The 22,295-nt window shown below is 41.1% G+C and overlaps 1 protein-coding gene across 1 annotated transcript in view; it reads right to left on the bottom strand.

Annotated features, from left to right (window-relative positions):
* GABRG3 (gamma-aminobutyric acid type A receptor subunit gamma3) overlaps nucleotides 1-22,295 on the bottom strand; it is a 596,312-nt gene that overhangs the window by 546,849 nt on the left and 27,168 nt on the right. Inside the window, exon 3 of the mRNA XM_023652068.2 lies at nucleotides 14,745-14,812. Within this exon, the coding sequence (XP_023507836.1) occupies nucleotides 14,745-14,812 (68 nt within the window). The remainder of the gene's footprint in view (nucleotides 1-14,744; nucleotides 14,813-22,295) is intronic.

Here is a 22,295-nt window from a genome sequence, read left to right as displayed (position 1 = left end):
TTAAAATCACACAATCATCTCAACGGATGTAGAAGAAGCATTTGACAAAACTCAACACTCATTCATGATAAGAACAAACAAGGAATAGGAGGGAACTTCCTCAACCTGTTAAAGAGCCTGCACAAAAAACTGCATGTCTAACATCATACTTAATGGTGAAAGACAGAATGCTTTGGACCAAGACAGGGAACAAGACAAGAATGTCCACTCTCACCACCTCTATTCAACATTGTACTAGAGGTCCTAGCTAGTGCAATTAGTCAATAAAAAGAACTAAAACACATCCAGATGGGAAAAGAAGAGGGAAAAACTGTCTTAAGTCACATTTGACTTAAATTTGTATGTAGAAAATTTTAAGTCTCTCTGTGGGGAAAAAAGAATAGGAGGACCCCAGCAACCATCATTGCTGAGGACTCCAACAGCCCTTAAGCTGCTGCAGATACACACATTGGCTACCAAGGACCCCACCGTCTTCACCAACGGTGACCTCAACTGATGGAGCTGCACAGAGACTAGGCCACTGTGCCTCCCCAGAGCCAGAACCGACTGCTGCACCCGACCCAGTCGATGCCCCAGCATCCACCCATAGGTCAAAGTCTTTCCCTACTGAAGCTAGCTTATAAAGTCTGGAAGAAATGACTGCTCTCTCAAATGTGCAGATATCAATGCAAGGTTACAAGAAACACAAAAATGAAGGACACGTAACACCACCAAAAGAATACAATAATTTTCTAGCAATCGACCTCAAAGAAAATTCTAAGGAATCCACAAATAACTACTAGGATTAATGAGTCCAGCAATACTGCAGAATGCAAGATCAGTATACAAAACTCAATTTGTATTTCTATACACTAGCAATGAACAATCCAAAAATGAAATTAAGAAAATTATTCAATTCACAATAGGATTAAAAAGAATAAAGTAAACAAAATAAGTAATAAATTACAAGACTGTACAATGAAAACTATGAATCACTCCTGAAAGAATTTAAAGATCTAAACAAATGGAGTGATATCCCATGTTCATAGATTGGAAAACTCAGTGTTATTAAGATGACGATACTCTCCAAATTGATCTAAAGATTTGATTCAATCTCTATAAAAACCCCAGCTGGCTTAATTTTTGCATAAATTGGCAAGCTGGTTCTAAAATTCACGTGGAAATGCAAAGGATTTAGAATAGCCAAACAGTCTTGCAAAAGTAGAACAAAATTGGAGGACTTACAATTCACAATTTCCAACCTTGCTCCTGATTATAAAGCTGCAGAAATCAAGACAGTGTGGTACTGACGTAAGGATAGACATATCAATGGAAGAGAACTGACAGTCCAGAAATAAACTCTTATATTTATGGTTAATTGATTTTTGACAAAGGTGGCAAGAAAATTCAAAAGGGGAAGAAGATTCTTCTCAACAGATGGTGGTGGGACAATTGGATATCTACATGCAAAAGGATGAATTTGGACCCTTACCTTAAGAATTAACCTACACAAAAATTAACTCAAAATGATCACAGACATGATAGGTAAAACTATAAGGCTCTTAGAAGAAAATAAAGGAGGAAATCTTCATGACCTTGGGTTAGGTAATGATTTCTTAGCTATAACATCACAAGCATAAGCAATAAAATTTTTTAAATGATAAAAAAAAGAATCACCAAACTTTGATTTTTCTTACTGATCTTTCTCTCCTTTTTGAAACTCAAGGCAATATTTACCCATACTCATCCAGAATCTGTCTTATTTTCTATAATTTATCAAATATCATGGATACTGGCTTTGTGCTCACATTGATAAACCTTTTCAGGCTCCTAGAGTCAGGATTGGTCTGAAGTAGGACACCTGTACTTAAAAATTAAAAAAAACTTCTCAATTTCAGAGTTGAATTAATTCTTAATACTTATTACATATTTTCCAGTTTGAAGATTATTTTCTTACAACTGAACTTCACAAACCTGTATGCATTTATTAATCTGTGTGCAGAAACCCCAGGAAATCACAAGAAGAGACAAAAAAGGACAGTTCCTGAGCACTGGCCTCCAGGAGCAGTTTAAAATATTAGGGATCAGACACACATTCAGCTAATAAGGACATGGGGAAGTGTGACATGACTGCCACTATCGAGGGGTTTTGTTTTTTATTACAACAGGAGCTGAGAAAAGGAGTCGTTTGAAGGGAAGGAGTGGGTGTCTTCTGGAGTGAGGGAAGACATCAATGTGAGCCTTAAAGAGTGAACATAATCTTTATAGAAAGTAAAACTGCACAGTCATTCCAGGAGAGGAACAGGATGAGCAGAGGCATGGAAGAGGAAAGGGAATTGGGGCAATGCTGTCAGCTCATCACACCCACAGCATCACGTTTCTGAGGGCGTGGTAGGCGGTGAGGCTGAAAGACAGGCTGGAGGCAAACCCAGACCGACAGTGCTGGCCAAGGAGCCTTTATGCTACAGGCACCCAGGACCCACACAGGTTTTCAAGCAGAGGAGCAATGAACTCAGACCACCTCCAGAAAGACACTGCGGCACCTGTGTGAAGGCACTATGGGAGGGAAAGAATAATTCACACAGGAAAGCCAATTAGGAAACTGAAGTAGCCCAGGCTAAACATGATGCAAGCCTAAAGAGGCAGCAGAAAAAATTAAAGATAGAAACAAAGAAAACAGCTCCTGAAGCAAAGTTCCAAGGGAGCAGAAGGCAGAGCCACCAGTGTTGGAGAGAGGACAGGAGGTGGTTGAGGTAGCCCATGAGGACCCTCCGCAGGGCAAGGCTAGGGGGAAGGTGATGGACCAGGGCAAGAGAGGCCTGACAAAGGCTGCCGGAGCCGGATGGTCAGGGAGTGTGAATCGCTGACAGCCCCCAGCAGCCCCCAAGAGAACAAAGCCTTCTCCCTTACCACCCACAGTCCCTACAGCACAGAGGGAAAGCTTGGCATCTTCCCCAAAGGCCGGCCTCCCTTGCTCATTCCTCATATCAAAAGAAGAGAAAATATCTTTCACTCTTCCTCTTGAACGGTCATGGTCATTGTTTTCCTTACTTGTTCTTTGCCTACGTTCCCATCTCAGCCTTGAGCCTTCCTGATGTTGCTCTGAAACTTCCTTCTCCTTCTGCATCTGTGCTCTGTCCTCTCAAGGGTGAGGCTCTGCACCCTGTCGTATACCTCACACCCCCCGATACTGGGGGAAGCACAGTAGTCGTTCTGATAGTGGGAGAGTTATTGACAGGTTTCACACAGCTGCTGCTGTCCAGGCCATTCTGTCAACCCTACCACAGGGACTAGGTGAAGCCAGCAGTGTCCAGAGTGGTCAGTTCAATGAAAGTGGGAAGGCAGTGATGTAGCACCATAGCACCCTGGCAGAGGCACATCTGTAGTGAGAACAGGACCACCTAGGAGGAGGACCCCGTAATAGTGGCCATGCCATTATTCATCGTACTCCTTCACCACCAAGGGACATCTAGGGTTGGAGAGCAAAAAGACCTGATTACAGAGCACCCTGGTTGATCACAGCGCTGAGAAGCTGATATCACCCCAGGCGGTTTCTGTACATGTCAGGACAGTCAACGCAGGTATTTGGTGTTCTGGGCCCGGCACTGTGCAGACAACTAGGATGTATTAGTGAACAAGATGCTAAAGGTTCTGCTCTCCAGAACTCACATCCTTAAATATTACCCGCCCCCAATTCTGTTAAATTGCTTCATCCCTTCCTTGCTTCCCCATTCATTGACTGGAAGTCTGCTGAGTCACATATCTGTGCTGGATTGAAGGATGGAAGAGAAGCACAAATCTGTGCCCTGAGGGACTTCAGAGTCTCATGGGAGACACAGATTTGAAAACAAGTGGTTATTACTCATGTGGAGATGTATACAGAGGTTATAGAGGAGGGGCCATAATTCATGGGGCCCATCTTGACATGGGACTCAGAGCCCCTGCAGACCTCACTTAGGTATGAAATGGACTGCAGTGGCCAGGAGAGGCTGACACCAGTGGGTGTCTTCCTGGGAGGTACTGCTATTCTCTCTTCTCCAGAAGCCCTTCACAGCCTGGAGTCATGTCCAGTGTCCAACCCCAGCACTTCCTTACCTTCCTAGGGAGCCTCACTGCTTGTGAGCTGAGAATGGCTGCCTGCCTGGTCACAGGCTCCAGCTATGGTTCCTTCAGTGAACAGGTTGGCTTCTCAGGATGGGGTATTCAGGAAGGATGACTCACACCCCTAGGACCAGCCTGGGATTCAAGTCCTGCTTCTGTTTACTCTCTGTGGGAGAGTCTCATGTTCTTGATTTTTAAGTGGAATGGTGATCCCTCACCCAGAGGGCCGTAGAGAGATTAGTGATACAATATGAATCAGAATCTAACTACGTGAGCAGCTGTACAAAAAGGGAGTTGATCCCATCGACCTGTCAATCAGAACCTGCTGTGATGCTGAGAGAGGGGTAAGGGTTGCTGGGTGAACTGCAGCCTCTTTGGCCAGTAGGAAGACAGTGTCATAGGGAAAGTGACAATCTCTTATAAATGAACAGAACCTGAAAAATAGGGGATGGGCCCTGTATTAGTTTGTTAGGGCTGCCATAATGAAGTACCACAAACTGGGTGGCTCAAATAACAGAAACGTATTGTCTCACAGTTCTGGAGGCTAGAAGTCTGAGATCAAGGTGTCAGCAGGGTTGTTTTTATCTAGGGGCTGTGAGGGAGAATCTGTTCCCGGACTCTCTCTTAGCTGCTGGCCATCTTTGACATCCCTTGGCTTGTAGATCTCCACCTTCATCTTTGCATGGTGTTCTCCTTGTATGCATGTCTGTCTTCAAACTTCCCCTTTTTATAAGGACACCAGTCTTATGGATTAGGGCCCACCCCACTCCAGTAGGACCTCATCTTAACTAATTACACCTGCAATGACTCTGTTTCCAAATAGGGTTTCATTCTAATGTACTAGGGAAAGGATTTCAACATGTGATTTGGAGGGAATGGGTGGGACACAATTCAACCCATGACAGGCCACACAACAGGACTTGTAGATGCTGTCTGCTGCCTCCAGGGAGCTGGGTGGGATAAGGCTGGCCGTTCAATCCTTTGCATAATCAAGATAGAGAATTATTTTTGAAAGATAAATGACATTACATAATTTACCTGTTTAGTACCTTTTGTAGGTTTCCTCTCGAACCTAGAATAAAATCCAAACACCTCGCCTTGGTCTATAAGGCCCTGTTATGATCTGATATCTATGAGCTCTCGTATCTAAGCTCCTTTCACTCTCGCGCAGGGAAACCTTGACTATGCGGTCTCATCTATGCATTTAATTTCTTCATGGATCTGTCCACAAATTGAAACAATGGTGTTTGTGTTTGTTCAATCTTTTATGCCACAAGAAGTGAAGCCACATACACACTGTGGGCTTATCCATTTTATTCACCACTATGTTCCCATTACCTGCCTCAGCATCTAGCACACAGCAGGTGCTCAGTCGTATTTATTGGATTAACAAACTCTGTGGGTCACCCTTGACTTCTCCCATTCCTTAAGGCCTACATGCAGTCAATCATCATGTCTTGGAAGTTACATTTCTCAAATCCACACCCTCTTCTACAGTCCACTGCCACTACTCAGGTTCATGATTCACCATTTCTCACACTAAATTTCCACGACAATCCTAATGCACCTCCCTAACTCAGTCTTGCCAGCCCCTACCGTCTTCCCACACAATGCTACAAGAGGGATTTCTCTGAAAGATGTGTGTGACCAACCACCTTAGGATCCTATAATGGTACCCCACCACCTGTGGCAACACCTCAGCATGGCATACCTGTCCTTCCATGCTCCAATCCAGAGATGCACACCCCAGCTGTAGGAAACTACATGTGGTTTCCTGTCTCTACGCAAGCTGGACCTGTGTGAAGCCTTGTGAGAACCTCATCAAGGTGAAATGGGAGAGCTTCTTCGACCCTCTAATAGGAAATCCCAATCCAATGGCCCTCCAGTTCAGAAAAAGCTTTTTACATACAATATAAAGAAGGTGCTCTTTTCAGAGGTACATAATGTAGCCCATATTGTGAAGAATAAGGGATATCAAATGGAAAAGTTCAAGATAAAAAGAAAACCAAGGAGCTATGCATACATTTGAAGGAGTTAGTGTTCAAGAAAAGACCACTGCTCACAAAGGACAGATGTTTTATTATTATTTCAGATATCTCAGTGTTCTTAAACAGCTGAAAAGTTCATATCCATTCCCACAATGGGCATTAATGCCCCAGCCTAGCAGGCAGCATCTCTAATGACATTTTATGTAAAAGGCAAAAAGTTCCAAGACACGAGGCGAAAAGAAAAGATGACATCCAGTGTAAGTTTAAAATGTATTGTTTTTACATTTAAGACGTGTCTGTTAGCACAGCTCCCACTGATTTCCTTTCACTTTAGAGCGTGAATGGTGTTCTGCCACCTTCCAGACAATATGAGGGCCTAAAGCCTTGGCTCCATTAGCCATAAGCTTGGGTGGTGATATCAACAACCTCATAAGTTTATTGTCAGAATTAAATTTTTGAAAGAGTGGAAGCACTGAGTGAGTGAGTGTTAATATTATTAGAGCAAGAGAAGTGAATCTACTAACTAATGAAATTGGGTCCTGAAGACATAGCAAAGTGTAGGGTATGCAGGAACTGTGTGTGTTCATACACAAAGATACACTAATGGATATGAATGCGGAGAGGCAGAGGGTGAAGATGGTTTTTATTCATTCACTCAACAAACATTTATCAGGGCCTCTGGACTGAATCCTAGGGGTATCAGTAAGAGATGTGGCTGTTGGCCTCAAGGACTCCTAGTCAAATGGGCATCTGCTACAGACTGACATCCTCTGGATCTCAGGTTTAAAGACATTAAAAGCCTTTAAATGTCTTCTTTCTCATCCTTGGAGATTTTTTTTTTTAAGTTCCAGAAAGCATTCCCATTTACACTGGGTGGCTCTTCCAGTGTGTATTCTATTGATTTCTTTAATATGCATATTTTAGATATTATTATTATTTCTACTGCTGTTATCTTGGAGCAGGTTTTCTGTCTAGTGGTGAATTAAATCTCGAACACAAAAGCTTTATGTGCAAAAGTATTATTTTCCATTTCTTAAAGGAATATTAAAACTACATACAAGATCATCCTTTTAAACAACTGATAACGGACAAGTGCTCTGTTCCTCCAAAGCTAATATTGCTGGAAGAAATACATAATTACTTCCTTTAGGTTGCCTCAAAGAACTATTATTTATAGGGAAAAACTGGACACACTGGACTCTAGAAAATTCTCTCCTCTTTGCTACTCCAAGGCATTTGGGAAGGTTACTGAAGCAAGAAAGAAATTCAGTAAAGTTTCATAGGGCTTTACTCTTGGCCCCAAATAACTCCTTGCTGACTATTGGTAATCAAACCTTATTCCATCTAAACGTAACATTTCAAACCAAAGGTACATGGCTATGATGAGATAGCTTATCGTAGACCAACACTCCCACTAAGAACAAATAGAAAAGCTAGATAAAATATACATTTAAAATATCTATTTGAAGAGTCTGAATACCGACAAGGCAGGGTCCCCATGGTAGACCACATTTCCCACATATGGCTTTCTTCCCAGAACTTATCTGCTAGTGGGGTAGGTACAGGATATGGAGAAGCTGGGGGGAGGGCATCTTGAGGCTAAAACTGGAGTTTGGGGCAGCCAAGGAGTTCTACTAAATAGGAGAGGCCAAGGCTTCAGAGAATACAAATGATGGGGAAGTGAGCCAAACAACAGTGGTTTTCCCTCAATGCCTTTACTGACTAAACTGCATAGAGAAGAGGTTAAAAGCAGTTAAAGAAACAGTTTAAAAAGAGCAGAATTTTCAGCCATTTCATGGTGCCAGAAATACAAAAATTAGAGTTCAGGACTCTTTTGGAGTGGAAGCATTCCAGGCCCTCCATTGAGATTCCTGGGGAGCCGTCCCCAAGAAGAGGGGGGCACAGAGCCCAAGTGAGCCTCAGCAAAACTGGAGACCAGCCCCACCCCTGCTCTGACCTCCAGACACAAGAGGGAACATCCACTGAAGCTTCTATCAGTTTTTATAGACAATCAAAATTACCAGGCATATCCAAAAATGGGGCCAAGCAATAAAGCAGACAATAGAAATGGTACCACAGATGGCCCAGATACTGCAGCTATCAGCCGTGAATTTAATGATTGATGTGTTCAAGAAAAATAGATTGCAAGATGGAGAATTCACCAGAGAACTGACAGCTATTAGAAACAATCAAACTAAAATTTTAGAAATGAAAAATACAGTAATTGAAATTAAGAACTCAACAGATGGCTCTAACGTGTAACTGGACACAGACGAGGAGTGACTTAGTTTGCTCAATGGTAAGCTGGAAGGTTTTGCACTGAGTGAAGCACGGACAGCAAAGGGATGGAAAGAAGACCCCAAGCAGTAGAGACAAATGGGACATGGGAGAAATGCTTAACATTCATGTGATTGGAGTCCTAGAAAGTAAAAAGAGAGAGAATAGTACAAAAGCAATACTTTAAGAAATAATGGCCAACATTTTTCAAAAGCTGATGAATGGTATCGAACTACAGATGTGAAAGCTGCTATGACCCTTTAGCAGGACAAATGTAAAGAAAACCAAAACAAGCTAGCACCATGGCGTGCAGCCTTCTCTTCTTTCTGACTTGCCTGAGCTTAGATGCCTTCAGAAAAGTTTTACAAAGCAATGGACATCTTCTAGTAATAATAGACCTTTTTGGAATGGAATTTACTTTCCTTCCCCTGGCCTTCTGTGATTTGACAGGGTTGCCTGACTTTACCTCTTAAAACTGCAGCCAAAAGTGAGAGGAGCAGGGATGAGGTTCACAGGTGTCACAAAAAGCTTCCCCAATGCCACTTCTAGCTGCAGGTCATCCCACAAGCTTTATATTCTTAGGTTAGGTATCATTCAATGGACCATTCTGATAATGTTTAACCTGTCCCCATGACCTACACAGCTGCCCCTTAATTTCTGGGTAACACAGAGTAACAGCCAGCTATTGCAGTAACATCATGTTGCCTCAATCACTACATGTTTTGGATTTCCTCAGATGACGTAGTACCACTTCTCGTAAAATCAAAGGAAAAGAAAGAAGCCAGTCTGAGAAGCCTACATAATATAGAGTTCCAAATGTATGACTTTCTGGAAAAGGCAAAACTCTGGAGATAGTAAAAAGATCAGTGGTAGCAAGGGCTTAGAGAGGAGGGATGAATGGGTGGAACACAGAGGATTTTCAGGGCAGTGAAAACATTCAGTATGATACCAAAATGACGGATACATATCATTATACATTTGTCAAAACCCACAAAATGTACAGCACCAAAAATTAACCCTAATGTAAATTATGGTCTTCAGTTAATAATAATGTATCAATACTCATTCATCAAATGTAACAGACGTACCACAACACAAGATGTTAATAATAGGAGAAATGGGGTGGGTGGGTGGGTGTGTGTGTGTGTGTGTGTGTGTAGAGGTATATGGGAACCATCTGTTATTTCTCCCCAATTTTTCTATAACTTAAAATTATGCTACTTGAAATAAGTCAGAGAGAGAAAGACAAATAATACTGTATGATTTCATTTATAAGTGGAATCTAAAAGAACCGAAATCATAGAAACAGAGTGGATTGGTAGTTGCCAGGGGTGGGGTGGGAAGGGGATGGGTGAAGGTGGTCAAAAGGTACAAATTTCCAGTTATGAGATGAATGAGTTTTGAGGGTGTAACATACAGCATGAAGACTATGGTTAACAATCCTGTAAAGTTGCTAAGAGAGTAAACTTTAAAAGTTTTCACCACACACACAAAAAGGTAACTATGTGAGGTGATGGACATGTTAACTAACGTTATTGTGGTAATCATTTCACAATATACATGTATATCTAATCATCACACTGTACACCTTAAACCTACAGGTTGTATGTCAATTATATCTTAATAAAACTGGAAAAACATTTTAATTGCTCTAAAAAATAAAGTCTACTAATTTATTTTTTTAAAAGGAAAGCAACCCTAACACTAGACTCCCCCTGAGCTCTTCTCTTCTCAAGTTCCATGTTAAAGCTGTCACTCTCTAGGTGCTGCTACTGCCTTTCCTTACTCATTGCAGAAACACAGGGAGTCATAGCAAGAATCATTGCTCTGGGGTCTCCATCTTCATGAGCTTCAGCTTACTCATCAGAAATAAGTGGAAAGGGGCAATATCTTCTCCACTGGGATCTTGTGAAGATCAAATGAGATGAGATCAGTAGCACAGAATAGGTATAAAAGCACTAGTTCTCTTTGTTCATTTCCTAAATGGTTGTTTAAAGCAAATAGTCTCAGAAGTAAACTTACAAGCTCCCCTGTACGGAGCTTCCATGGTCCTGGAACAAACCATGAACAATTTCTGTGAAGAACCTGTTCATGTTTAGATATGCTGTAATGACAAAGACAGAGAAGGTGGTAAAATCTTCATAGAAGAACGTTCTCTTAGACCCAGCTAAACCAATTCTAATCTCCTCAATAACTAGAAAAAGCATAAACAACCCCAGTATAAACAAGACAAAGAAAATCAATCTATGAAACAATAGATTGAAATGCAACTTCATTTTTATTTAAGAGGGAAAATGTCTGAAACTGAATCTTCAATATTAATAATATCAATAAAAGAAGCAGAGAAATGGAGAGGAGGAGAGGAGGATAAAGAAGAAATTGTTGTTTTCTCTCTTTCAGTGATCCTTAAATTAATATTTGGGAAAAAGCGATAATTTGATCAGGCTTTAGCTTTATAATTAAAATCTCAATAACAATTTATAACCTTAAATCCTGTACATCTCTCTAAATTGTGCCTTTTCCCCATAATAGATTCTTTAATTTGATTATTTTAGTCTGTTTCATATTCATCTCTTTTTATTATTGTTGCCAACTCAACTCCCAATATCCGCTCACATAGTCTTTTCTCTACTTTGAAATTGCTTTTATTTCTCATGAGGTTCACTCTGAAGCACGTTAAATTCTTTTGAAACTGTGTAGTTTGGTTTCATAGATATAGTGGGTATGTGTGATGGATTCAGCAATGGCAGAATAAATCCTTTATCATTTTGACTTCCAAGAAAAGTGTTCAGAGCACAAAGGTTAGAAATACTCATCCCTCAAGAAGCAGCTCTGCACAGAAAACTTTTAGGGCAATGAAACTGCTTTGTATGATACTATGATGGTGTACATATGTCATTACATATTTGTTCAAACCCATACATGTACAATACCAGCGTGAACCCTACTGTAAACCATGGATTTGAGGTGACAATGTGTCAATGTAGCTTCATCAGTTGTAACAAACCTACCACTCAGGTGGGAGAAGTTCATCATGGGGGGATTATACATGCATGGGAACAGAGGGTATATGGGAAATCTCTCTACCTTCCTCTCAGCTTTGCCGTGAGTCTAAAACCGCTCTGAAAAAATAGTCTTTAAAAAATAAAAATTTAAATTAAAAAAAAAAAAGCAACAGCTTGGAAGTGTCTGCCTCGTGATGCCTTCAAAACCTCCCTCAGGGCTGTTGGCTATTCCCTCCTCTGGGTTCCCTGGCAAGGGATCCATCTCTGCTCTGCCTCCTGTGTACCATAATGATTTGTTTATGAGTTTGGAGTTGCTCTCCTAGAACAAGAAGTGAGACTTGATTCATCTTTGTCTTACCCACATCCAGCACAGGGCATGACATACAATGGTCATATGACAAATGTTTACTGAACGAACAGAGACAGAAATAGAGAAATCCACCCCCCATAGAACATACACAGCAGCTAAACATTTAGATATGTGTGTGTGTGCATCTAGATCTAGACGCATTTTTTTTTTTAAGATTGGCACATGAGCTAACAACTGTTGCCAATCTTTTTTTTTTCTGCTTTATCTCCCCAAACCCCCCAGTACATAGTTGTATATCTTAATTGCAGGTCCTTCTAGTTGTGGGATGTGGGACGCCACCTCAGCGTGGCCTGACGAGCAGTGCCATGTCCGTGCCCAGGATCCGAACCCTGGGCCGCCGCAGTGGAGCACGTGAACTTAACCACTCGGCCACGGAGCCGGCCCCTAGACAAATTTTTTTAAACAAACCCTTGCCTGCCCCTATGCTTCGCTTAGCTCAGGTAAGTTAGCAGCACATTTTCTCTTCCTCATGGAATTAGACACGGGAACAGCCTAGACAACTGAAGCTCTGCTGAGACCTGACTATCAATATGTCACTATTTCCAGAGTAAAGCATCTCCTCTCATTCAGCTTGCCCACTGTTGCCTGCATACTGGCTTCAGTTTCACAAAATAAAAGGCAACCAACATTTATTGGTCCACCCTCTCACTACAACAGAGATATCTCTTAAGAAGAAAAAAATTTGAATCAAATGAATTTTCAAGATATTCAAGGCAATTATTCTCCTCAGTCCCAGTTACTAAAAATCTAACACTTGATAACTTGTTGAAACTTCCTCAGGACATATACAACACTGATGCTCACGCATGTTTCTCAGGTGATGGAGGTCTTACAATGCCTCGGACCATTTTGATTACAATCATTCCTTACCTGTTACTGGAGGGGTCAGAACTAACGATTTTAAATCACAACATCAGCTCTGTGTCATAAGGGAAAAAGGGGATCTGACTGGAGATCTTGCTGAACTTGAACTAGTCTCAAGAAATTCGACCTGCACATACCTCAGATGGAGATGGGTCTGCACACTTCCCAAGTGCTGGGATCAGCTAAATCTAAGGATGACGTCTGACTATTCAGCGAGGCTTCAAGTTCTCAGTCCCTGGCAGGTCCAGGGTGCTGCCCAGCTGCACTCAGCCCCTTGGCATTTGAACATCACCTCAGTCCTCACCCCCTAGTAAGCCACATACCCTGTCATCCTGCCTTTTATAGAGGATCCTCATACATTGTTCCACCTGGCAAACTCCTGCCTACAAGTCAAGTTTCAGATTGAGATGACCTCATCAGAGAAGTCTACTCCAATGGCTGCCAACTTGCCTGTGGAGAGTGCCTGCCATCAGCAGTACCTATCACCTGTGGATGACTACTCCAATGGCTGCCAACTTGCCTGTGGAGAGTGCCTGCCATCAGCAGTACCTATCACCTGTGGATGACTACTCCAATGGCTGCCAACTTGCCTGTGGAGAATGCCTGCCATCAGCAGTACCTATCACCTGTGGATGACTGTCACTTACTTAGTCTCCTTCTCTGCAGCCTATGATTTCCACCAGAAATTTCCATTAGTTCCAATAGCAAAGCTTAGTACTGGGCACAAAGTAGATCTCAAAGTTATAGGAATTCATGAAAATCCCCAGATACACGAATGTAAGCATCTGCTCCTAAAATAATTTTGTAACTATATATCTATGCAGGCAGTTCTTTTTTTAGTGTTAGACTTAAATTAGCGTTAGACATAAAGGTGCTGAATAAAGTGTCGTGGAACAAATGTAAGAAAATAAAACTCCAGAATAAGAAACAAATAAATTAAGAAGTGATGACTGTCTCTATGTGGTCAGCTGAATCACTATTTATCAGGGAAAGGGAACACTGTATTTACAATTTACATTTTACTACCTGCAGCCCATAGGTCATATGAAGGGAATTCTCTTTGATCCATTTCACCTCTTTGTTAGTGCCCCATCTTCATTCAGTTCATGGAGGACCTGAGCGATTTTTTTGAGTCACCCATAAATATAATTTTACCCCTCATGGAAACTTTATATCATCAGAGAAAAGACGAACACTTTATATCATCAAAGAAAAGATGAACAATTTTAAAATCTGGCAATGAAAAGAAATGATTTTGCTACTAATTTTGGAGGGATTATTTCCATCCACAGAACACTGCAATGAAAGAAAGGCATCTAAGTCAGCATTTTGGCAATTCCCCACCCTCAGCATCACATGTCCCCCAAATCCAGGAGCAAACATGCAGCCATGAGCACAGAGAAGGCCCCAGCCACAGGACTTCCTGATACCACTGGGTCTGCAAAGGCACGTGCTGCTCCTGGAACCCTGTACACTGCCCTCTTGGAGGCCCACCATGGCCCATGGACACATCTACACTAATGTCCTCCAACACTCCAGCACTTTCCTAATGCCTCAAACTAAAAACCAGCAAAGGCCTCCTTCTACATGGAAACAGTTACTTTAGGAGCTCATTTTGCTTATAAGCCTGTGGAAATACCCTACTGGGGAAATCACATATTTGGCCCCATACTTTCTCCTGTGGACAACAAAAAAGGCAGTTTATTTATCCTCAGAGTTCAAATTGAAGACCAAAGTATAAACTAGGTAATCTCAGATCCTTTCCTGAGAAACACTAAAAGTCAGGTCCCTTGGATCTTGAAAAAATGAACTAAAAGTCAAAAAGCTGTCATTTACATTCTTCCCAAGGATTAATGAGGTCAGATGTAACCAATAATGCATAATTACAAATAATACCATCTGAAAATCTACACGTGTGTGGCGATGGGTGGTGAGATGATTCTTAATCATGAGAGCAATGCCTCAATGCTAGCGTCACAGGTTCACCCTCTTGACTTTTACCGTTTTCAATATTTAAACTACCAATAAACACCACAGATTTAAGAAGTCAATTGTGAGTTTTAAATCTGTATGATAAATCTCAAACAGAAATCTACAATGAGAATGTAAGAAAGAACTGATACAAAGTCCATCGGATCAGAAAAGAAAATAGCTTCTTACCATGTTTATTGAGGACACAGGACCAATGCTGTTAACATAGATGTCAACATCAATTACGGTTGGTTTTACTGTGGAGAAAAACACATGTGTGTCAATACTTTGTGCCAGAGACACCAAGGAGAGCACTATTCAACTGCCTTTGACTCAGGCACTAACACCTCAAGAGTATGTTGGAAAGGGGTGGATTTTTCTTTGGGACTTGCCTTGTAGTTACAATTCAGACCCTGACTGTCTCTCTCTTCTTAAAATTGTCAAGGGATGAGAGATTTCTATTTGTATTTAATAAGTTCTAGGAAAACAAGATATTTCTATGCTGCAAGTTGCCAGTGATAGACGACTATAACGATATTCTGTAATATGAATTATGCTGATTACACGGCAAAAAAAAATACAAAAAGATAAAATATAAGACACTGCATAAGTAATTTAATGTTACAGTTTTGCTGTGAAGCCAAACCCAAGTTATCGGCAATATCAGGGATGCCCTCAGATTATCTATCCATCACATGGCTGCCTAGCTACCATCCCAAAGCAGAGCAACTCAAAGTAAAGATCTAGAGAGTAGTACAAACACCAAAGGGGAATGAAAAACATTGTATATTGTTATTATTAAGATTTAAAGACACATAACACACATTTATCACAGACTTAAAATCAAGTAATCCAAAAAAGAGTAACACTTTAGTATGTCAAGGAATTACAGTTTCAACTATTATGGCATAAAATTTATATAATTAGAAATTGAAATATCTAACATTGTGCATCAGAGGTAAAACTGGCTCATTTCACCTTAAAGAAAACTAATTTCTCTTTCCTCGGCAGCAATAGAATTTGAGAGACCAGTAACGAGGATGTTGAAATGACCAACCTCTGGGTCAGGGGCCCATGTCCTATGAGCAGAAAAGGTTTCCTTTCCTCAGCACTCAACAACTGATGAAAGGGAGGACAGCACCAATTTCATAATATTTCTGCCCGGGAGGAACATGAACAACACTCCTGAACCTTTGCACATGAAATGGATTGTTTCCATGGAAACAAGAGTGTTTGTATCTGCAATTATTTCAATAAGCTTCCTTCAATTTCACTAAATAACTAATCATTCACAGATGGACTTCTGCATTCTACTTTTGGAACTACAAGTGGCACTTCTGAGCTCACAGTCCCTTGTTAGACTGTACATCCAGCAGTCTTTAGCCTGAGCCATGATTTCCAGACCTCCATAAAATAAAAACAATGATTATGAATTTGAACCAACAACTGTAACATCTGTCAGTACAACCAAGTCATGTTAGCTTCAAAGAGCTGTGGGCATTTTGGAAAACACGCCAACCGAATTTTGTATACTATGTATATAGTGCTAAAATTTCATAAATGGACTGTTCTTCATTTTAGACTGAGATTTGCTAACTATTATGAATAGTAAGTAGCATCTTTCTTCAACCTAACTGAATTCAGCAGGTCTTCTGTCTCCAAACACTGCATAACCTGTCTTAAGTCAGTCAATTGAGGACCTACTTTTTGCAAGAGACTTTTCTGGTTGTTTTATGGTATTTATTAAGTTTCCAGAGCTTTTAATCTCATTAAATATAAGGACATACAGACATAAAGGCTTAACAACTTCAAGTGGGAAGTGCAAATGAGTATTAAGTGCAACAGTGCAATAAAGGTTTTAGGAGAAAAGAGTTTGGAATAAACATGCACATACATATGCACACACACGTGCACAAAACCTGGGGGAAATCAACCGTTTTAAGCAAACCCTCTTTTCAGCAGCCTCATGCTAAAGTAAAGGCGTATTTAGGAAAGTGCCTCTAAGAGTGGCACAAGTGGCTCAAGTTTTATAACTCAAAGACTCGAGATTAAGCCCTGACAAATAATCTTTGACAAGGGTGCCAAGACCACTCGATGGGGAAAAGGATGGTCTTTTCAACAAATGGTGCTGGGAAAACTGGATATTCACATGCAAGAGAATGAAGTTGGACCATTACCTTATATCATATATAAAATTCACTCAAAATGGATCAAATCTAAACATAAAAACTAAAAATATAAAACTCTGAGAAAAACACGTAGGGGGAAAGCTTCATGACATTGGATTTGGCAATAATTTCTTGGATATGGCATCAAAAGTACAAGGGACAAAAGAAAAAATTAAATAAATTGGACTACATCAAAATTATAACTTCTGTGCATCAAAGTCGAAAGGCAATCCACAGAACGAGAGAAAACATTTGCAAATCATATATCTGATAAGTGGTTAGCATCCAGAATATAAAAAAAAAACTCCTACAACTCAACAACAAATAAGAAAACAAAGGGCCAGCCCAGTGGAGTAGTGGTTAAGTTCATGCACTCCACTTTGGTGGCCCAGGGTTCACTGGTTCTGATCCTCGGCGCTGACCTACACACTGCTTATTAAGCCATGCTGTGGCAAGCGTCCCACATATAAAGTAGAGGAAGATGGGCACAGATGTTAGCTCAGGGCCAAGCTTCCTCAGCAAAAAGAGGAGGATTGGCGGCAGATGTTAGCTCAAGGTTAATTTCCCTCAAAAAACAAAACAAATAAGCAAACAACCTGATTTAAAAATGGGCAAAGGACTGAGACATTTCTCCCAAGAAGATATACATATGACCAATAAGCACATGAAAAGATGCTCAACATCATTAGCCTTTAGGGAAACGCAAATCAAAAGCACAATGAAATACCACTTCACACGCATTATGATGGCTACTATTTAAAAAATAACACGTGTTGGTCAAGATGTGAAGAAACTGGAACATTTGGGCATTGTTGGTGGGAACATAAAATGAGGCAGCCACTATGGAAAACAGTACGGCGATTCCTCCAAAAATTAAACATAGAATTACCATATGATCCAGCAATTCTACTTATGGGGATATACCCAAAAGAATTAAAAGCAGGGATCCAAACATATACTTGCACACCCATATTCATAGCAGCATTTTTCATAACAGCTGAAAGGTGGAAGAAACCCAAGTGCTCACGGAAAAATAAGTGGATAAACTAATGTAGTATTACACATGGTATATTATTCAGACCTACAAAGGAAGTAAATTCTGAGTGATTCATATTCTTTTACATGATGGTCAGTCAGGTACAGCCACAAGACGAGAGGCTCAGGAAAACAAAGTTTATTATACTCACAGGTCCCAGAGGCAAGAGGTTTGGCTGCCTTGAAGGGCCACATAGGCAAGACACCAGGGTGGTCAGGAGTCAGAAGACAGGGCAAGGGGGGTGGGCAGTGCTTAGGCCATGATCTTAATTGGGGTTTCCGAGGGAAAGGCACAGCAGGGCAGGGTAAACAGCTAGGACTGGCTAGTTTGAATAGTTCCATGGGCTTTGGGCTATTGGGTTGGTCTCTAGTGGCCTGGTACCTGGCCCTGGGATGATTAAGGCATAAGAATACTGCCTTCTGGGGTGCATGGGGCAGATAGAGGAGGTATGGTTTTGGATTGGTTGGTTTGCATGTCAAAGGCATTCTCCTGGATGGACCCTTTGCTATCTCTAAGAATTGGCTAGCTCTGGGAAGGGCAGTCTCTCTCCAGCCAGAAAGAATTTTTAAAATATAAAAACATCATAATATATAAAAAATTTAAAAGATACATATATGTATGTATTTGTATATACGATAACTGACTCATATTACAACATGGATGAACCTTGAGGACATCAGGCTAAGTGAAATAAGCCAGTCACAAAAAGACAGATACTGTATGATCCCATTTCTATGAGGTACCTAGAGTTGTCAAATTCATAGGGACAGAAAGAATGGCGGGTGCCAGGGGCTGGGAAGAGGGGAGAAAGGGAAGTTGTTTAATGGGTACAGAGTTGCAACTCTGCAAGATGAAAAGAGTTCTAGAGATGGATGTGGTCATAGTTGCACAAGAACGTGAATGTACCACTGAACTGTACACTTAAAAATGGCTAAAATAGGGGTTGGCCCTGTGGACACATGGGTAAGTTCGCGTGCTCTGCTGCAGGCGGCCGAGTGTTTCGTTGGTTTGAGTCCTGGGAGCAGACGCGGCACTGCTCATCAAGCCACGCTGGGGCAGCGTCCCACATGCCACAACTAGAACGATCCACAACGAAGAATATACAACTATGTACCCGGGGAAAAAAATTTTTTTAAATCTTAAAAAAAAAATGGCTAAAATAGTGAATTTTATGTCATGCATATTCACCACAATAAAAAAAAGAAACCATTAAGCTTTGGGTAGTTGGGAGAAGGACGAGGAGTTACACAGAGATGGAAAAGCCAGGAATAGGGAGAGAGGGGATGGTAATTTACTGAGTGAAAGGGGGCAGATTCTATTGAAAAAGAATGTAAAATAGAGCTGATGGAATTGACTCCCATATGTTTAGTTCAAAAATGGATTCACATTTCAATTTTCATTTGAATTCTACCTTATCTGTTTGGATCTCATTATTTCCTAAAAATTCAGAATCAGTATATTTGAGAAGAGTCATAAACTCATAAATTGTGCAGCATAAATGAACACTGCAAAGACGCACTAGGTAAGTCTTGATAAGCATCAACCACAATTGTTCCCTTGAAAGACTGAGGTGGTTCTAAGGGGAGTTATATAAACAGCACTTTCTACTTGCCTCTGTCACAAAACCAATGCAAATACCTGTTTGGTTATTTTTCTCCAGCCTGCCATGGGCTTCCTCATCCTAGAACAAGATCCGAGGACTATTTGAACTACGAGTCATAAGCTGGGGAATTGACCCAGACATACAGACAAGTGATGGCACCCTTCAGAGTGGCCTTGTTGGGGTAAGGATGTAGGGCCAGGGTGGGTCTGTTCACTGATGGATCTAGAGGCACATGGCTGAACTTTGAACTCCAAAATGCTATTTAAAGCCTGGAGGTGAACAGATTCTTTGTCTGGTTTATTCTAGACACAAAAAGAATACTGTCATGAGAAAAAGTAAATAAATTACATTTTGATGAAAGAAAGTTCCTGATGTCAATCTCTTTGGACCTTGACATCCAAAACCACATTTAATATATAGTTCAAGGTTCCTGTTAAACAAACTTCAGCCTCTCTTGTGAAAATAAAATAAATCAATTTTTATCTCTAAAATGCCCAAGAAGTTATCTGTTAAGGGGCCCCACTTAAGTGTCATAAATGTTTACTTCCTGCCACATGCCTAAAATGCGAACCCTGAATAAAACAGGCAATAAAAACATTTCTGTGTTACCTGCCACCAGTTTACTGTTTCCCAATTTGGTGGTATTTAAACCTCCACAAGTATTTTTCATTTTCTTGCCTGACCAAGTTTGGTGGTTACTTTTTGTCCCTGGCCCCCAGAGGTGGGCACCAACGTCGCTCAGTGAATCGACTAAGGCATGCCCCCCAAAACAAAGTTGACTCTGAGCTTCTCTCCTAACAATCAGCCTAGCTGACCCGACTCCAGATCTTCTCCTAACTTTCCCAAGGTGGAATGGAAAGTTGTACCCAGCTGGCTTCTCAAAACTCCCAAAAGTTTCTCTCTAAAATCACAGAATTATGATGGCATATTTTACTTTACAAAAATTAGGGAAGATAAGTAAAAAGACAGTAGAAAACAGAAGAGTTATGCTTGGTGCACTGTGGATTCATGGGGCCCTAGGGCTGCATTAATCCTCTAGGGAAGGCAGAGGGCAGGAGTCCACCCGTGAAAGAATGAGGCTACAGATTAACAAAAACACCCAGGCCTCAAAGGCCACAGGACTAGTACTAATAGTCTTTTGGTTGTTCTTGAGTCATTTGATTAATATCTCTTACAAAAGATAGTCTCACAAATTTCAGATAAGTGTCTGGAGTCTTTTAGGAAAATGTATTTTACCTGTAGCAACTGAGAAGAAAAGATGTACAGCCTTTCTCTGAAGCTCCATATTATTAGATCACTTTCCATTGTTAGGTCATGAGCACCCCTTAACATCCCCGATGATAAGGATTGGCCCTTGGAAAGGAGGGTCTACATGAGGTCTACGTCCCTCCCCACAGCATCTGCCACAGTTCCTGCCACACAGAAGGCACTCACAGAATGTTCCACAACTATGGTTCCTGAAAATGGTGGTTTTAAGTTATTATATTTACTTGGATTTTACATGTTAACTGTTCACATGAGATAACAAACTGAAACATGAAGAAGAAGAATTTTTAAATGTTCCCCAGAAGCTGATGATGACTATGAGCTGACCCAAGTAGTCAAGTGGGCAAAGAGCTGATAAAAGATCATCCAAGACAAGACTACTCCCGAAAATAGGCATCTGTTACAACAGAAATCATATTAAATCCCTGGGAGAGCAAAAAGCTGAGACTGGCACTGGGAGAGCAAATGAAACCATTTATAGTCATTCACAAGCCAGAGAGAAACAGACAATGACAGAAATGCAGGTTAGAATAGATGGGATATGGGACTGGTGAGTGTTGACAGGGACAGAAACTGTGGAGTGGGAGAAAGGTCCAGGTGTTTATAGCTATCCACAGAAGGCAATCCTTAATGAGCTTCCCCCAGACTGGTAGCAATAGCGATGAGGAATGGAGACCCCAAAGAACATTGAGCAGATGTGCCAAGTGAGGTGACATAAGGTGGAGCATGCTGTCTGGCTGCAGAGTGACTCCGCCGCTCACCAGTTCTGTAATCTGTTTAAAATCTCTGTGCCTCAGTCGCCTGAGCATAAGATGAGCTGATAAATGAAACTAATTCACGATGGGAGCTGGGAAGGAGGTGGTGACACTGCTGTGAAGTAAGTAGCAGGTGCTCAGTACATTTTTTGCTATAGCTGCTGGGGTCTCTGGAGTTAAGACACAGAAAAGAATGCCAAAATCGTGCATTTGCTGCCTTTTTAAACAATATTTAGATCCAAAAGTCACCCTGGTCACTTGAATTTCTGCTTTTTCACGAAAAGTTTAATTATATTGATAGAAACATTAAATATCAGCAAATGAATAGAAAAAAGAGGAACAAATAATACCAACTCTCATGCTCTTGAGGGTTAAACAGAAGGGCTCTTTCAATAGCTGGGCACCTCCCTTCCAATCTTCCCTGCCTTCGGGGAAAGGGAGTGGGGGCTCGTCTGCTATTAGCCCCTCCGGCTCACTGCCCCTTCCTTTACCTGAACTAAGAGTCCCGCTGGGCAAGATGATACACTAGGTAGACTGCTCCCCACTTCATTGCCAACTGCCCTTTAAGTACTGCCCACAAACAAAAGTATTGCTGACATTTATTAAATAGCACTGTAATAAGAATTTAATCAGTATGTAATACCATTTCCATTCCCATTTTACAGACAGGAAGTCAAAACATGATTGAGGAGGTGACTTATCCAGGATTCTGCAGCCTCACCAGAGCCAAATCCCAGGGTTCTGCCTTCAATCTCCCAGAGATTTAACTTTGGTAATGAGGCTTAAGACAATTCTGGGGAACAATGAGTTTAGTGGAAGTTTATCATCATCATCATCATCACTGCAAAAAAAAAAATCTTTCCAGGGGCCAGCCCCAGTGGCCTAGTGGTTAAGTTCAGTGCACTCCACTTC

Source organism: Equus caballus, chromosome 1, assembly GCF_041296265.1.
Source record: "Equus caballus isolate H_3958 breed thoroughbred chromosome 1, TB-T2T, whole genome shotgun sequence".
NCBI lineage: Eukaryota > Metazoa > Chordata > Mammalia > Perissodactyla > Equidae > Equus > Equus caballus.
Note: the sequence above shows the minus strand (reverse complement) of the source record. Positions and strands in the feature narration are given on the sequence as shown.